At 39.4% G+C, this 15,973-nt stretch overlaps 1 protein-coding gene across 2 annotated transcripts in view; it reads left to right on the forward strand.

Moving 5' to 3' along the window:
* Positions 1-15,973, forward strand: part of phldb3 (pleckstrin homology-like domain, family B, member 3) — a 36,872-nt gene that overhangs the window by 6,269 nt on the left and 14,630 nt on the right. For both annotated transcript variants that reach the window (XM_032518215.1, XM_032518216.1), the window contains exons 2-6: positions 10,008-10,156; positions 10,338-10,445; positions 10,862-11,002; positions 11,403-11,531; positions 13,990-14,169. In XM_032518215.1, coding sequence (XP_032374106.1) covers positions 10,010-10,156; positions 10,338-10,445; positions 10,862-11,002; positions 11,403-11,531; positions 13,990-14,169 — 705 coding nt within the window. In that variant the 5' untranslated portion in view covers positions 10,008-10,009. The remainder of the gene's footprint in view (positions 1-10,007; positions 10,157-10,337; positions 10,446-10,861; positions 11,003-11,402; positions 11,532-13,989; positions 14,170-15,973) is intronic.

Below are 15,973 nucleotides of genomic sequence, written 5' to 3' on the forward strand. Positions count from 1 at the left end.
TCTCAATGCTTAAAAAAAAAAAAAACGGACTTTTTTTTTTTCCTACTTTTGATTTTTTTCAAGAAAAGTTATTGTATGGCTGCCAGTGTTTAGGCACAATTTGCCATTTGAAAAAGTTGGCTTCTTTTGTTAAATAATAAAAAAAGTTTATATCCCACAAAGCATGGTATTGTAACAAAACTTGGGTTTCATGTTGGCTCTATTTTTAACATTTTCAAATAATGCCGAGGCCGCTCTACATGCGGTGCTCGAGCCGGAGCAGATATATTGTGATGTGTATACAATGATTGAAATTGATGAAAGTCTTCTGCACATTAATCTGCCATTGTCACGGCGCAACATTTCATGCTGACATCAGCTCGTCCACCAATTTTACACAGGAACACGGAAAAATACACCACCGCAACGGAATGAGCCCAGAAATGGAATGTCCAATCCTACCATCATTCTTTACAGCACTGAAGTGTCTTTGTTTGTTTTCTTAATAGTCAGCTTTTTTCATCAAGTAAATTGCTTAAATCAGAATGGTTACGCGTGTGTAGTCAGTATTTATTTATTTATTTTTCTACGTGTGACACAGACCTTAACTAGCTGCATCAGGGTTTTTTGTCATATGGGTTGCCACCTAAATGTCTGGCAGGGTTTGTCTGAGTGTCAGCTGGGAGACAGCCAAAACCCGCTCCTCTCACCTGCTTTTCCTGCTCACTAACTTGTACTGTGACGACAGCTTCCTGGTCGTTGGCGCCGAGCCAGCAGGAGCCACATGCAGTAGGTCCAGAGGTCACGGCTCTGTAGCCCACAGCATTTAATCTGTCAAATGACAGAATGCTCTTTGCCCAAATGTAAGAACAAGTCTGTAAAATGACAGTTTTAATCTGTTTAAGGAAGCAGATTTAATACAACATTGAAACAGGTTGACGTACAAATGCACACATAAAGACGTAGCTTTTGTGGACATTTTCTTTTTACCCTTTCATGCAATCTAACAGACACCAAGTAGTGTGCTGTAACACAAAGCACAATGCTTTTCAACCAAACCTAATTTTTCTAAAATAAGAGCAAGACTTTATGTGTTTTGTCTTTGGTCTGAGCCTCTGGACCAGAGCAAGGACGTGGCAAAAAAGGGCCGTCTGTGTCTCCTTTTTGACAATAAAAATAGGAAAATTACTTATGCTCTCTGGAAACATTGTTCGCACAAGATACTAATGTGATGATGTCAGGCCTGCTATTGAACAGAACGTTTTAAAGAATGGAGATTTGGTCTGTTTGGTTGAAGCCACAGCCTGTAATTGTGACCAATAAAAAGAAATTGTGACTTCCTAGTAGTTCACAAGGCTTAATAGCTGGTTTGGTCTTATGCCTTCTGCAGATGAGAGGCTACCACTTACAGTAACTCAAGAAGCAATTTGTCATCTGGATTGTAGATGCCTCTCTGGTCTGTGTTATGTCACAGTGTTAAAGGCAATGCAGCATGTGTACAGCAAAATGCAGTGAATGTATAGCCTGGAAGTCCAGACCCAAATCCGAATGGATTAAGGGTCTGGCATCGAATAATGAAAGTTGCCTATCTCGAGCGGCGGCACCAAGCATGTATTTGAATATTTCACTACACGCAATTGGATAACGCTATGACCAATCCCACCAATACATGGGGTGACGTATCCAGAGCCCCATAAGCTTAGCTACCAGCGGAGCTATCTGGTAGATTAAATTGTTGTCATCTTCTTAGCTTGCCTCTGGCCCTCCTATGTCAGAAACACCGATGTGATTGGTGCAGCTCGGCTACAAGGGTATAGTTAATGAGGAGCATTACTCAATGCCAGAGTAACTCGCTGAGCTAATTCAAATTGTGCTTGTGCGAGAACTCTGGATTTCCAGGGTAGTGAATGTATGTTGTACATGAATTTACTACTCCTCTGAAATTATTTGAGTCTCTTAACATATCATAACAGACAGGTTAAGTAGAATTTCAGGCTTTTATTGTTCAGTCTTTTTAAGATCTGCAACCAGGAGAGGATATGATTTTAGCCAGTGCAAGATTTATTACATTCCAATACTTTGATAGAGCTTAAATGTGGGCCCATACATTTAGACTGTGAAACCAGAAACCTGCACACTGTTGATCACTTTTACTCACTTTATTTGCAAAGTTTCTGTCCTTTGACCTTCGTCAGGTAAAAGATAGATGTTGTTATTCTGTATCAATTTTACAAGATGAAATATCGTAAATAAAGTAGGGATACTCTGATACTGATATCAGGCCGATACGGACTCAAATAGATGGAGCGGGTATCAGTGACAATGGACAGATCTTTTCAATTCTATGTATATATATATATATATATACCTTATATACTGGGATTTTAATTCATGTTTTGGCCAATTTGTTGCTACATTTAAAATGTTGACACTTGAATTGTTATTTCATTTAGTTTCAGTTAGTAAATTTATATCCATGTAATTATACATTTTGCTTTAGAAAGTTAGAAAAACAATGTTTTTTATTCAACCCTGATGTTACACATGAAAGAATGCTCCCGGTCACTTCCACACAGCTTAATGGTTAAACACTGGTATTGAATCAGTACTCTGTATGGGCTGATACCCAAAGACAGAGGTATTTGGATCAAGACTGAAAAAGTCAGATTGGTGCATCTCTAAAATAAAGTGAGTACAGTGTGCAGGATTTAATGGAAAACAGGTTGAGTTTGTGGTGAAATCATTCTGTGCCCAGAGCTCACCTCTCTACTGCGTACACTGCAAAATATTACAGTATGTTCTACAAATTTCTACAAAAATGGCCTGTAATATGCAGTAATTTGTAAGTTTCGTCATTTGATTTAAGTGAATTTAGAGTGGCTTGACCCCCCTGTTTTACAGGGCAGTTTTGCTCACATGCTCATTGTGTGACATGTTTTCCCTATACTGCCCTGGCATTGAACGCATAGCATGCCACTGTCACAGCTCTTTTGTCCTGTGTGTTGCTGGTGGAATATAGCTGTTGTTGTCAGTGTTGACTTTATGGTTTTGTGTACACAATGCTTAGCCCCTCTTTTCCTTTCAGCCACTCATCAACGAGGGTTCCTGACAGGGTCAGGGTTATTTCAAAGTGCAACTGTGTGTTATTTTCCTCATTTGGGAGCTACAGTATGAGATTACTCATACTTTATATATGCTTAGGACTAAGTCTAGTGCTAAATTATTGCAAAGACGGTAGTACAGTTGTACAGAGGGACACTACAAAACATATACAGTATATATAGTGCTTTACTGCTGAAGAAAAGGTTTTAAGATTCTCTCTTCAGAACAAGATATTTTCATATTGGACATATTTTTACCCTTATGCCATGTTTTTATGACATGCCAGCTGACCTCACTGGCATACGGTATGTCACTTAAATGATGGTGACATTTTCTTGCTAGAAAATTTCTTGATAACATTTGGGAGAGCAAATGCCATCATCTTGTTTTTGATCTTGTCCTAATGTAATGTATGTACTTCCAGAGGTAATATGTTTAGTTGAGATGGTTATTGAAAAGTCTAATGCCCCTCATGTAATGAAAAACATAGCAGATAATGAAATGTTCTGGATAAAATCCACCAGTGTGTCTGTATATGACCAGTGTGTCTGTAGAAAGTGGGATATCTATCTTTGCTATCCACAAAGTGTTACTTTTACTGGATATGGTCACTTTCTCTTTTTATTGGCTGCCTTCCCCCTGGATTGTTTGAGATCAAACACACAGGTGATATGAATGGAGATGCCTTCAGTGGAGCCTCAGGATGAAAGAGAGTTAAATGACTTTGCTGGTTTGAGTCCATGGTGAGACAATATGACAACAGAAGCACTCAGCTGTGTTGCACATTCATAACTCTCTCACGCTAGTGTGTGTGTGTATGTGTGTATGTGTGTATGTGTGTGTGTTTTAGGGCTGCACAATTAATCACAATTTAATTGAAATCAGAGTAAAATATCCAAATTGCAGGGGGATTCAATATTAGTTAATGGCAAAATATGTGTCAAATTTGTGTCAAACCATCTGACTGAAGCATTGTCCCGGCCTACAAAACCTATGCTACTGTTTGGTACAGATCCACAAAAATCCCACTACAATCATTTTAATTTCTTTCAGTTAATAATTTCCAATGAAAATGAGAATAATGATACAAAATGATCATTCCCTCCAATATCGTGAAACATATCGCATTCGCAATATCAGTCAAAATAATCACAATTAGATATTTTCTCTAATGTGTGTGTGTGTGTGTGTGTGTGTGTGTGTGTGTGTGTGTGTGTGTGTTGTTGTGTTTGGTGTGTGTTGTTGTTGTGGTTATGGTGAGTCAGTTATTGCTGATCTATGGTTGATAATGTATTGCAGACTGATACACAAGAGTCCTGAACTCTTCTAGGTTTAAGTTTTAGAGTTGAGGGTTATGCATTGTGCTACCTTTGGGAAGTTATTACATAACTTGTACACAGAAGCACACTCAGACTCACAAACACACACACTGTTCACTCCCTCTCTTCTATCTTATTTTCCAGAGGCGCTCTCCTACCAGCAATGAAGTCCCAAATGTGTTAGGCACATCTGTTCTGTTCTTTGGTATAACTCCCAGGCTAAACTTAACCCTCTTTTTTCATGAGCTTATTTTTTATCCATAACCAGGGCCTTTCTTACTCTCCCTTACTTTCACCCTGTCTTGTTTTGTCACAGCTTGTTTGTTTAGCCCTTTGTTTGTTGTGTTTGACATTTGCATTTGTGTTAACATGAAACAAGAAAGCATGGACTTTACTCCTGAATCTCTGACTCTCTCTCTCTCTCTCTCTCTCTCTCTCTCTCTCTCTCTCTCTCTCTCTCTCTCTCTCTCTCTCTCCTCTCTCTCTCTCTCTCTCTCCTCTCGGCTTCACAGTACGTGATGGACTTTAGCTGGTGGTCATAGTGAATGCTTGCACTGATGTTTGTTTGGATAATGATCTCTCTGCCTTGTTTTCTTTTACTGGACAGCAAAGATGGGAGACCATAGTGGAAATTGGGCTGCACTATAATAAATATATATATATATATATATATATATATATACATTTTTTACCTTTATTGTAACTGCAGCAATAACCCATCGCCAAGTCTGTGATATCTTGCGGAAGTTGAAATCTGTGCTAGTTGAAAGAAAAATCAGTAGAAATCTACACTTTGAAATGTTACTTTCTGTTACGGGGGTATGAGCGGACCCAAATGCAGTGAGGAGGAGGCAGGGGAGTAAGAACCACAAAAGTTTTTATTGTCCAAACACAAACGTAAGCCTCGATGGAACGAACATCCAAAATCCAGGAGGAAAAGGAGAATACCCAAAAAGATGCAAAAACAACAATAACCAGGATAAGGAACAGAACAATAAGAACACTGCAACAAGGTGACGAAAAGACAGGGGAACACCAAATGATCCGACAGAGACAAAGGAAACACTGGGGTTAAATACGAGGTAACGAGGTAATGGGGACAGGTGAGACGTCAGTGGATCACATTGGGGGCGGGCAGGACAATCAGACAAACAAAGTAAAGCTAGACTAAATACGACAGACAAGACAGGAAACTGACTACCATAAGCAGAAGCATAACAACACCACACAGGGAAACACAAGACAGAATCTATGACACCAGACTAGGGAGAAAACCGGATACAACACGGGAGGCCAAACGGGAAAATAACCCCCAAACAAAAACCCCAACCCACAACAACTTTCATTCTTTTTTTAGAGGTGCCTTTTATTATCAATTCAACGTTAGATTTTTTGAAGCATAAGAATATTGGAAATTATTTATATCCTTTGCTTTCAATTTAACAAGCAATTTATTGTATTTTAGCAGAATACTGAAAGCAGACAAAATGTAGAACTGAGTACACTTTAATATCTATTTATTTATGGAAAGTAATATCGTGTCGCGATATTCAACAATGTTATCTCATATCGTAAACTTTCCTCATATCGTGCTGCTCGGTAGAAATAATTAGTAGTGGGACAAAGGACTAATACAGAAATATACTGTATGTTCCACCGATACAGTTCAGACATTGACCTGTGAACTCTCACTGATGTGTGTGTCTGTCACAAAACAAGCTTTAACATTCATCAGTGAAACATGAAGAACTTAGTTATGCAGTAAATAATAAGCATTAGCTAATTATTGTTTTTTGTGCATTGTGTTTTCTCTTACAGTAACATGTACTTACAGTACATGATGCATCATTGATGACTGTCTTGCAAGGAATAGTACAATTATTGTGGAATCATTTGTATTATGCTGCAATTGTTACTATGTCAACCTAAGAACAACATGATTACAACACAAAATGACAATCTGCCAGAAAATATGAAATTGGTTTAAAAGAGAAATATAGACTTTTGCCTTCTTTTTTCTGCATATGCTTATTTCTATGTAAAGACCAAATGATTCTTTAAAATACTGTTATTGAATGGCTTCATGTCTGTTAAAATCATGTTTATATTTTTCTTTTACTTGAGGCATTTTCTGAGCTGGGAAATTGAACTGTACACTACAGTAGTCCATTTCTAACCTGCTACAGGGCTGCTACCTGTGTGAAGCTCTACATTTGTTTTCAGTTTAAACTGAACCGCTCCATTATACTTTAGTCTGGGTATTTTTTTGTGGAAAACTGTAAAACCAGAAACGATGACGAGTGTTACCATTCTCCATGTTGGCTCCGTTCCTGGGACAGGCCTGTCTCTATTATATTGTGTTTTAATGTTTTTCCCATGAAGATATATTTTTCTTTTCCATGGAATAAGCCACTATTATTTGCTTCCATGTCATATGACCATGTGTATCATTATCATTGACTCTTACTGCATAGACCATGGGAAAAAAGTCGTGGATCAGTTATGAGCTTTTTTCCCCCCCTTTCATGTCACATCATTGACATTTATCTTATGTGATTGCCATGTCAGTCCTAAAAGTGAAAGTGCAATTTCAGTTTTAATATTTTTGTAAACACTTGTCTTGGTTTGTTTTATCAGTCATAGAGTTGAAATAATCATTACAATAGCCTCATTAGGAACAGAAAAGATCAGACAAACTGTTCATTCTTATTGTCCCAGCAGACAGGCTGTTGTGTCCTTGTGAAGGAAGATATTTCACATTTGTCTCATGCTTATTTTATAAGTACAACTTTTTCATTTCTTCACATGGACCCAAGTTTATGGATATATAAGTGATCAACCTGTACACCCAATTCTTCACCAGTGATTACAGACAGACGGAGTTGGAATTACACCCATAGATATATCCTCATGGGAAGTAATATTAATATTTTTCCTCTGTGAACATTATTGTAAACTATATCCATTGACAGAAGCGGCATGTTGCACATTTGGTGCATCACTAGTAACAAGACGCTGAACTTTGACAATTTATACTCCACTTCCTGCCGTTCTCGTTCCCCTGTCTGTCTGTCTGTCCCCCCCCCACCCTCCAGTCTCTCACTTCATGTCAGTGTGCCAGTCGTTGTATGGAAGCCCCTCACTCACATCTCGGCTGTATATTTATCTTCGTGCTTCCACTCCTCCTGCAGCCTAATAAGGTCTGGACACAAGGAGAGAGGGAGGACACAGAGGGCAGGGGTAGATGGTGGGAAAAGGTTGGACAATAGGAATTAAAAGTATTTTCCCACAAATTGGTTGTGCATGGTCTGTGCATGTTTTTGTGTAAAGAAAGACCACACAGTAGAGGAATAAAGGACAAAATAGAATAAAGAGAACAGGATAATAAAGGTCTTTAGGTTAACATATTCTCAAATGTTGGGAAACACTTTGATGTAAAACAGGTTAAACACTATGCAATGATACTTGTTCTGGTAAATGCACATGAATGTGACAGACAACAGATAAAACTACAATATAAGAGTACTTCAAAGTCTTTTTTTCCCCAATCTCTTTGTTGCTTAGTGACATTTGAATAGACAGATAAGTGATAACAAAAGGAGCTTCAAACCCATATACTGGACCTGCCACACACCTGTCTTCAGGTCCCTACAGTTCACCCACAAAAACAAACAAAAACCCAGCACTCATACTCACTCACTCACTCACTCACTCACTCACTCACTCACTCAATCTCCAGGACAGAAGAGACATAATAGACAAATATTTTTTTTTAAAACATACAAAAAGGGAGGGAGGAGATTAGATCAGGGTTTTTTTTCAGTTTCTTACCTGATATCAAATGTGTTGACATGGGCTAAAACTGTATGCCAGATTTTGCAGAAAATTAAAGAATACCTAATGTTTTCAAGCCTTACACATTGCAGTAGCTCAACAATCCATTTGTTTTGTGTGGGAGGGTAGGAGTGAGTCTATTTAAGAAGAATGAGCCTCCTAGCGAGGAGTATGGTAAATATGATTGCCAGCTTTATAGTTTTGGACATGATGAGGGTGGGAGATATCTGAAGAGGGAAGAGAGGGTGTAGAGGTTTGTCTAGGGCTGTGCTAATTTGACCAAATACTGAAAACCAGAAAGCTGATAACTTGGGACAGAGTAGAAACATGTGCAGGCGATTGATTACAACTGTTGTAATAGTTCTGTCGGGGTATATTCTAGCTAATCTTGCGTTTGTAAGGTGGGCTCTGTGTAGAACCTTGCACTGTATAAGGCTGTGTCTTGCACATATTGAAGAGGAGTGCACATAGTCTAATATCTGTTCCCATTGCTCATCTGCTACAGTGACACCAAGATCCCGGCTCCAAGTAGTCCTTAGGGCGTCCAAACAGTTTGACGTTATGTTTGAAATTAGATTATAAACGGTTGATACGAGGCCCCGTTGACTTGAGGTTTATGATAGGAATTTATCAATCATAAAGCCGGTTGGTTAGGAAAGTTAGGCAATTGAGATTTTAAATAGTGTCAAATTTGAAAGTAGAAATTCCATCAGCATAGAGGTTGTTGATAGTTAGCAGGCCCTTTTTTGACCAGATTTGGAAAGTTGGGTCTGAGCAAGAAGCAAGAAATGAATGGTTATGAACTTATGAAGGAGCCAAACCTGATGAAGTATGTAGGCTGAGCTGTCTCCTAAACTGATTCCAGACTTTAAGTGTATTTCTCATTATCTTATTCAAAGAAAATTGCAGTGGCAATCGGGAGCAGACCACCGACCAAAGTGAGAGATGGGAGGAGGACGTTGTATATGGGCCCACTGAGGCTGATTGCTTTGTACTTTATTTGAGTTCCAGAATGGAAGTCTACTAATGTTGCAAGTTTGGCAAAGCTAGTCATCCCTTAGAATTAGAGAGTTGGAAGATCGTCTCCTAATGCGTGCACGCCCACCGCACCATAAAAAAAGAGCGTGTTAACTGGTCTAGAGAAGAGAAAAATGACTCACTTATAAGTATGTGAATGTGTTGGAAGGCATAAAGAACCACTAGTGAAAGAGGGAAGGAGTACCATCAGGTAAAATCAGATTTACACCAATCTAAAATGGGGCTGAAATTTCTGGCAAATAGCTCTTGGAATGAGCTGGTGACAAGGATTCCCAGATATTTAAAACCTTCAGGAGCCCTTTTAGCACGGAAGAGATCTTGTGTAAGGCGTTCAGCAGGGACAAAGTTGTTTTTAATACTCTCCAACATACTGGCTGTCTATCTGCTGATGAAATTCATAAGCCTCCAACAGAAAAGACTATGATCATTATCTTCAGCAGAGAATTGCCAAAAACCAACTGCACACTGTCGCCCACACCTGAAATCTACCCTCTCTTTCACTATTACTTCCTCTTCACTGTGAAGTTTTTTTTCATCCGAGACAATTTTGTGGAAGCCAAGTGGGGGGGATTTCTGTATTTAAAAGCGCTTATGCAGCACCACTCGGCTGTGAAATCCCCTCTGTGAACTGTCACCTGATCCCTGATATGCCTTCTGTGAAGCAGATTAGATTTCCACAATATTTAACAAAGTAAGTAGCTCTCATTACCTGCCTCCCCTGTCTCTGCTTTTTAGAAATGCCCCAACATAACATGGAGAGCCCCAGGAGCCCGTGGCAGCAGGGGCTACGTCCGCCATGGATCACCAGAGTGACTGGAGGCCAGAGCCCCGCCTCCTCGGGGGCGGAGTCGGATACAGAGAGCAGCAGCACGGAAAGTGAGAGGGTAAGATGAAGCTGTTGATAATGGTGATGCAGTAATGTTTCATGGGGCTCTTTCATATCAGACAACATTGTGGTGGCCCATGAAATACTCCTCTGTAGCTCCAGCATGGGAAAAAGAAGCATCTCGCGACATGCAGTTAAACCAATCATCATTATCTACTTTTTTTTCCCCTTTCTGTCAGTCCTGTATTAAAATGCTGGAGATGGGCTTACTGAGGGTTTCGTCACCCTCCATGCTCCGACAGCGAATCACAGAGATCGACCAACAGAAGGAAGAACTGAAGATTGAAGTGAGTGTGTAGGCCGATTGTGGCCCGCTCATAGGCAGGCACAAAAACATCAAATTTTCTCATCATCACATGGAAACTGATTGGAGACTGATTGCACTCCCTAAACATATACTGTATGTTATCTTATTTGCTTGAAATTGAGATAAAGACAATATTTGTTGATAGATTATGAAGTAAAATTTGTATTTCAGAATTGTTTTAAAACCCCAAATAAGTCACGGGTCAATTTGACCCGAGGGATACAAGAGGGTCTCGAAAGTGAAGACAATACAAGGGTTAAATGATTTGTCTCTGCTGACGTCTGCACATTTGTATCTTCAAGCCGTCACCAAACAGTGACACCGTCACGGTAAAGGAATGCTTATCTGTGACTTGGTCAAGCTCTGGTCAATATGAGTCAGCTCTTGTTCTTTCAGCTGCAGCTGGAGATCGCCCTGCTGCAGGGAGAGCTGCAGACGGAGAAGAGCCAGCTGCACAGACACACACAGAAGCTGCAGACTCTACAGCGGGAAGCCAGACAGAAGAAGAAGAAGCAGAGACACATCGACAGACAAAAGGTATCATGTTATACAATCAATATTCATTATTGTTTTTTCATTGGTCACAGACATATGTTGCATTTGTGATTTTTTCATGTCGTGATTATGGCTTTCTGCCATGATTCATCACTATCTGACTAATAGTGTTGATTGTAACATTTACAAAGACATATTGTCTTAAGGACTTTTTACACGTAGAAATGTGTGGGCTCCGTAATGGTCCACTAACATCACACAAGTTCATGTCAAAGATAAGATGATTCCTATGCAATGATTGTTGGTGTAGAGCTGGTTTAAAGTTAGATGTCAGAAAAAAACTCTGTAAACATGGTTGAGAAATGGAGTTATTGTGTTATTTTCTTCTCTCTTTAAAAGTTCGGTGATGACTGTGCTCTTGTTTCAATTTTTGTAACTGCAGGAACGAGAAAGTCTGGAGGAGGAAAGACGCAGGCTGGAGGAACTGAAGGGGAGGTGTGAGGCGAAGGAGAAACTGATCCCCAGTCAGCCAGAGGGCCAGAGAGAACAGCTAACACTGCAGCTGCAGCAGGCGAGTGGCTGAGCGGCACACAGCCTCTTCATGCATGAAGCAATGGAACATACATTTTACGACAACTTGATGATGTCTTAAACACATTCAAAAGTTTTGCACTTTCTTTTTCAGTTTCACAAAACATCCACAAAACTTGCACCCCGCTATGTTAATGTAAATTCAATTTAACCATTTGGTATTGTTTCAGCTTGCTTGGACCCTTGACAGAGGTGATACTAAAAAAAGTACTTGTCAGCTAGTACCGGGAGATTCTTCTCACATCAGATCACATCAGATCACATCAGAAGAGTCTATTGGCGCTTAGCTAGAACCAGCTCAGTTCGGCTTGGCTCGAGTCGGCCGTGTTGCCCCATCCTCCATTTTCTATTGCAGATTTAGTACCATTGTCAGTGCCTGATGGGAGTTGAGTGCGGATGTGAGTTGCGCATGCTCAGATTAAAACGGTTTACGGCATAACGTGTCATACTGAAATTTGTGAAATCCATGAAAAAATAAACTTTTCTCATTACAAACAATAACAGAAGATTGAAATCATTTGCTATCTATGATTGTTCGATTGCTAATGTTAGCTCAAAACGCTATGCAAGTGACAAAAAAACACCACTGGCTAAACGGTTTGTTCAGGACATCCCCATATGTTGTTAGCAATGATGACGTGGTGATTAGTGACAGTGTCTGCAGGTTTTCACGTCAGCTCACTAGCAGGTACCATGTAATGGAAAAACGCCATGTTAAAATAATTATCCCCCTTGCAGTGCAACCAGGCCAAAAAAACTCAGTAAAAACAGTAATAATCTGCCAAATATCTATCTATCTATCTATCTATCTATCTATCTATCTATCTATCTATCTATCTATCTATCTATCTATCTATCTATTCTTGTTGAACGTGTTTATTGAGAAAGAAATGTAATAAATGATGTTGTTGGAACCAATCCAAAAGAAATCTAAAACTGTAACTGATACTTGGTGCGCTGTTTTGGCTCACGGCAGTCTGTGTCTCAGATGCAGGGCGTGTTAGCATTGCTGCTGACTCTTCTACAAATGTTGTTTTTGGATTGAACAAAGTGTGATTGTTCAGTACCTGTTCCACCTGATGTGTCAATGTTTCAGGAACTCACACAGCACACATGATGTGTTATTGTCTTTTGTGAATGTGACGGAACAAGATTGTTTTAATAGCAGTGTTTAATGACAGGTTCGGTGCAGTCCGGCAGCAGGTTGTCACTTTATGTTGTGACATGCCAGATTTATTAGGAAATACTTTTTAGAAACTGGTTTGACACAAATTGTGTCACAGAAAACCTCACGCATGCACACAAACTGGGGACTTATGTGCACACTGCACAAGAATGAGAGGGGAGGTATTTCTGTTATGAGACAATGAGGTTGTAGTAGTTTTTACTTTCACTTGCACTTACACTTTTATATACTGAACATGTTTTGACTCTGTTTGAAAATCTTCTTTAGGTTCATTTTGGCTTTGAAGCATTGATACCAGTACTTATACTCACAAAGTATCAAGAAATACAAATCACCACAAATTGTTTATATTAATATTTTTTATAATCAAAATTATAAAAAAAACAAAATCAAAATTCTGATTAAATTTGATGTCCTCTATCTCTGTACTGATATCAATATTGCTGCACACAAACTAATCTGGTAAAGTAAAACAAAATCTGAAGATTTTCTTTAAATTTTTATCTATCTTAAAAGGTGCTGTAGGTAGGATTGTGAAGATCCAGAACTTAGCCAAAAATTTTAACATTGACAACTTCTCAGTTGCTCCCTGCTTTCCGCTTAAGCCCAAAACGGTCTCCTAAGCCACTCCCCACACGAAGGAGAATGAATGCGTGTGCATGAGCAGTGATTGACACACAGTTAGACACCCCACCCTGGCCCTGATTGGTGCATCTGAACCGGGAGCTGTGGATTTTTGCAAATCGCACTACAGGCTGTAGGTGGTGCCAGAGGAGCCAATTTTCTTTTTTTTTAAATTACCTGCTTCATGTAATTCTACTCAAACATAGGGTCAGTTTTAGCAGATACAACAGAAAATTTGTTTTATAAGGCTTAACTACTGCACCTTTAATATGAATATAATATTATCGATTTTGGAAAGCATTAGCTTTGTTGTTACACCATTGGTAGATGAAGGAACCAGCTCCTCAAATGGAGGTTTAGAACATTGGAATAAGTGCTATTTTCATACTAAATTTCCTACCATTGAAAGAACTTTATTCTTAACAAAATGATTGTTGTAGCTGTAACTGAAGTCTCTATTTAAGAAAAAAAGGTTAAGAAACAAAGAACTAGTAACAAGTGTTGTTCATTGAAATCTGAGCACAGTTTATTACAGTTCATTTTAATTTTTTATCCAGCATTTAAAAAATGAAAACAAAGGCTGTTACAAACTGGTTATATTAGATTAATTGCTCTGTCTTGAATGCAGGAGAAAGAAATGATGGAAGCGGCAGTTCGGGCCTTTGAGGACTGGGAGTTTCGTGTTCTGGAGCAAGAGAGCGCCGTTGACGAGGAGGAAGAGAGCGCGGTGGAAGAAGAGGAAGGAGAGAGTGCAGGACACATGGAGAATGAAATTTCGCGTCAGCAGCATGGCATCAACATTGCTCAGGTAAACAACAGGAGGCACAGGAGGAAGTCTTCCCAGAATTTCACAGCTGCTCCTGATGTGTTATACGAGTTCGCAGCTTATCTGCGTGTCATGTGCTTCATGTCAGTGTTTACCCCCGCCGACTGACATGGGATTAACCTTCACACAGACTTGTGACATCAGGCTTGTGGAGCAGGTGGATAAAACAACAGTACACGCCACAATCTAATAGTCCCTTCAAGCTCTACATACAGTACATAACATTTGTAACTTTTTAAAAGGGTAGTCTCATGTCAGAGACATGGGGTGCGTTTGTTTTGAATTATTGTGTATACTGTACATATATTGTAAGTTGTTGTTATTGTGCAGACCCCCTGGACACACAGGTACGGAAGAGGATAAGGGCCACGTGTGAAAAAAAAAATCAGAATTCTGACTTTAAACTGTGGCCCCAATCCTCTTCTCTACACATGCAATGCTTTAAAAAATTGTATTCTATTTGAATTGTAGTGTAAATGTTTACTTCATCTAAAACTCACTTGTTTTCATGAGTTTTTTTGAGTAACAACTAATAATATTGTAGCATCAATAACCCACAGCCACCCATCTCCTGCCATCTGTTGTTTGTGATCTAAAGTATATTCAAGACCATCAGAGCACAAGTCTGAAATGATTTTTTTATTTTTCCTATGTGACTTAAGAGAAAAAAAAAAGCTGAAAGGTTTTGCACCATCCCCGAGATGTGAGGTTAATCTTCTTCTTTTCAGAGTTAAAATAAGCCAAGGGCAGACCAAAAAGTGAACTTTAGAGCCACAAATCTGAGCTCTTCCTGCAATAATCACAGAGTTCTTGGCATTGATAAACAAAGCTATAAATCTAGCTTAGATTCTATTTTCACACAGTAAAACAAAAAAGTGAAAATCATCATTATTGGCTTATTTGCCCTAAAGGACTCACTTCCACACAAGAGGGCTTTTTAAGAATTACAACACAACCACACACACACATACACACACACACACACTACCCTCTCACACTACCTTCTCACAGTCCATGGTTGTTGTGGGTATCCTAACTGTAAATCTCAATTACTTACTTATGAAGAATACTAGTTCATTTCCCTTATCCTTATTCAAAGTTAGCTGCTAATACGGAATGCCCAGAGGAGGCGCTATTACATTAAGTTCTGAATGTGAGGCTGACAGGATGTTGTCGGTAGGTGCAGGAGAGACCGAAGAAGTTGTTGCTAGCTGTAGACATGTTAAAAAGTAGCTTCGTAAACTGCAATGATGTTATGCCTGTTTGTTTGCATTAAACATTCGAAGGATTTTGGATGTTGTGGACATCAAGTTCTTCCTTACAAGATATAACATCTTTTTGGCGACGAGGAAAATTTTTTTGGGCCTGATGCCGGTGGATTGAGTGGCATTGGACGTCGGAGCTGCAGGTGGCCGTGTACTTTTCTTCGGCTGGAAAGGGGAGAGAGTGAATTAAAAGTGACAAGATGGCTACTTTTGGCACGCTAGCAGCGTTTGATCCAAGAAACCAGACTTGGGAAGAGTATTGTGAAATACTGGAGCAGTTTTTTGAAGCAAATCAGATTGACGACGGAGATCGGCAGAGAGCCATACTCATAAGCGTCGTGGGAGCATCGACATACAGCTTGATGCGTAACCTCCTCAGCCCAGGAAAGCCAAAAGATAAAAACTTATCAAGAACTGGTAAGCCTGTTGAAAGATCACTGATCCCAAGCCGAGTGAAATCGTGCAGAGATACAGTTTGATTCCCGTATCGCAACAGAATGAATCCGTAATGAGTATGTGGC

Source organism: Etheostoma spectabile, chromosome 6, assembly GCF_008692095.1.
Source record: "Etheostoma spectabile isolate EspeVRDwgs_2016 chromosome 6, UIUC_Espe_1.0, whole genome shotgun sequence".
NCBI lineage: Eukaryota > Metazoa > Chordata > Actinopteri > Perciformes > Percidae > Etheostoma > Etheostoma spectabile.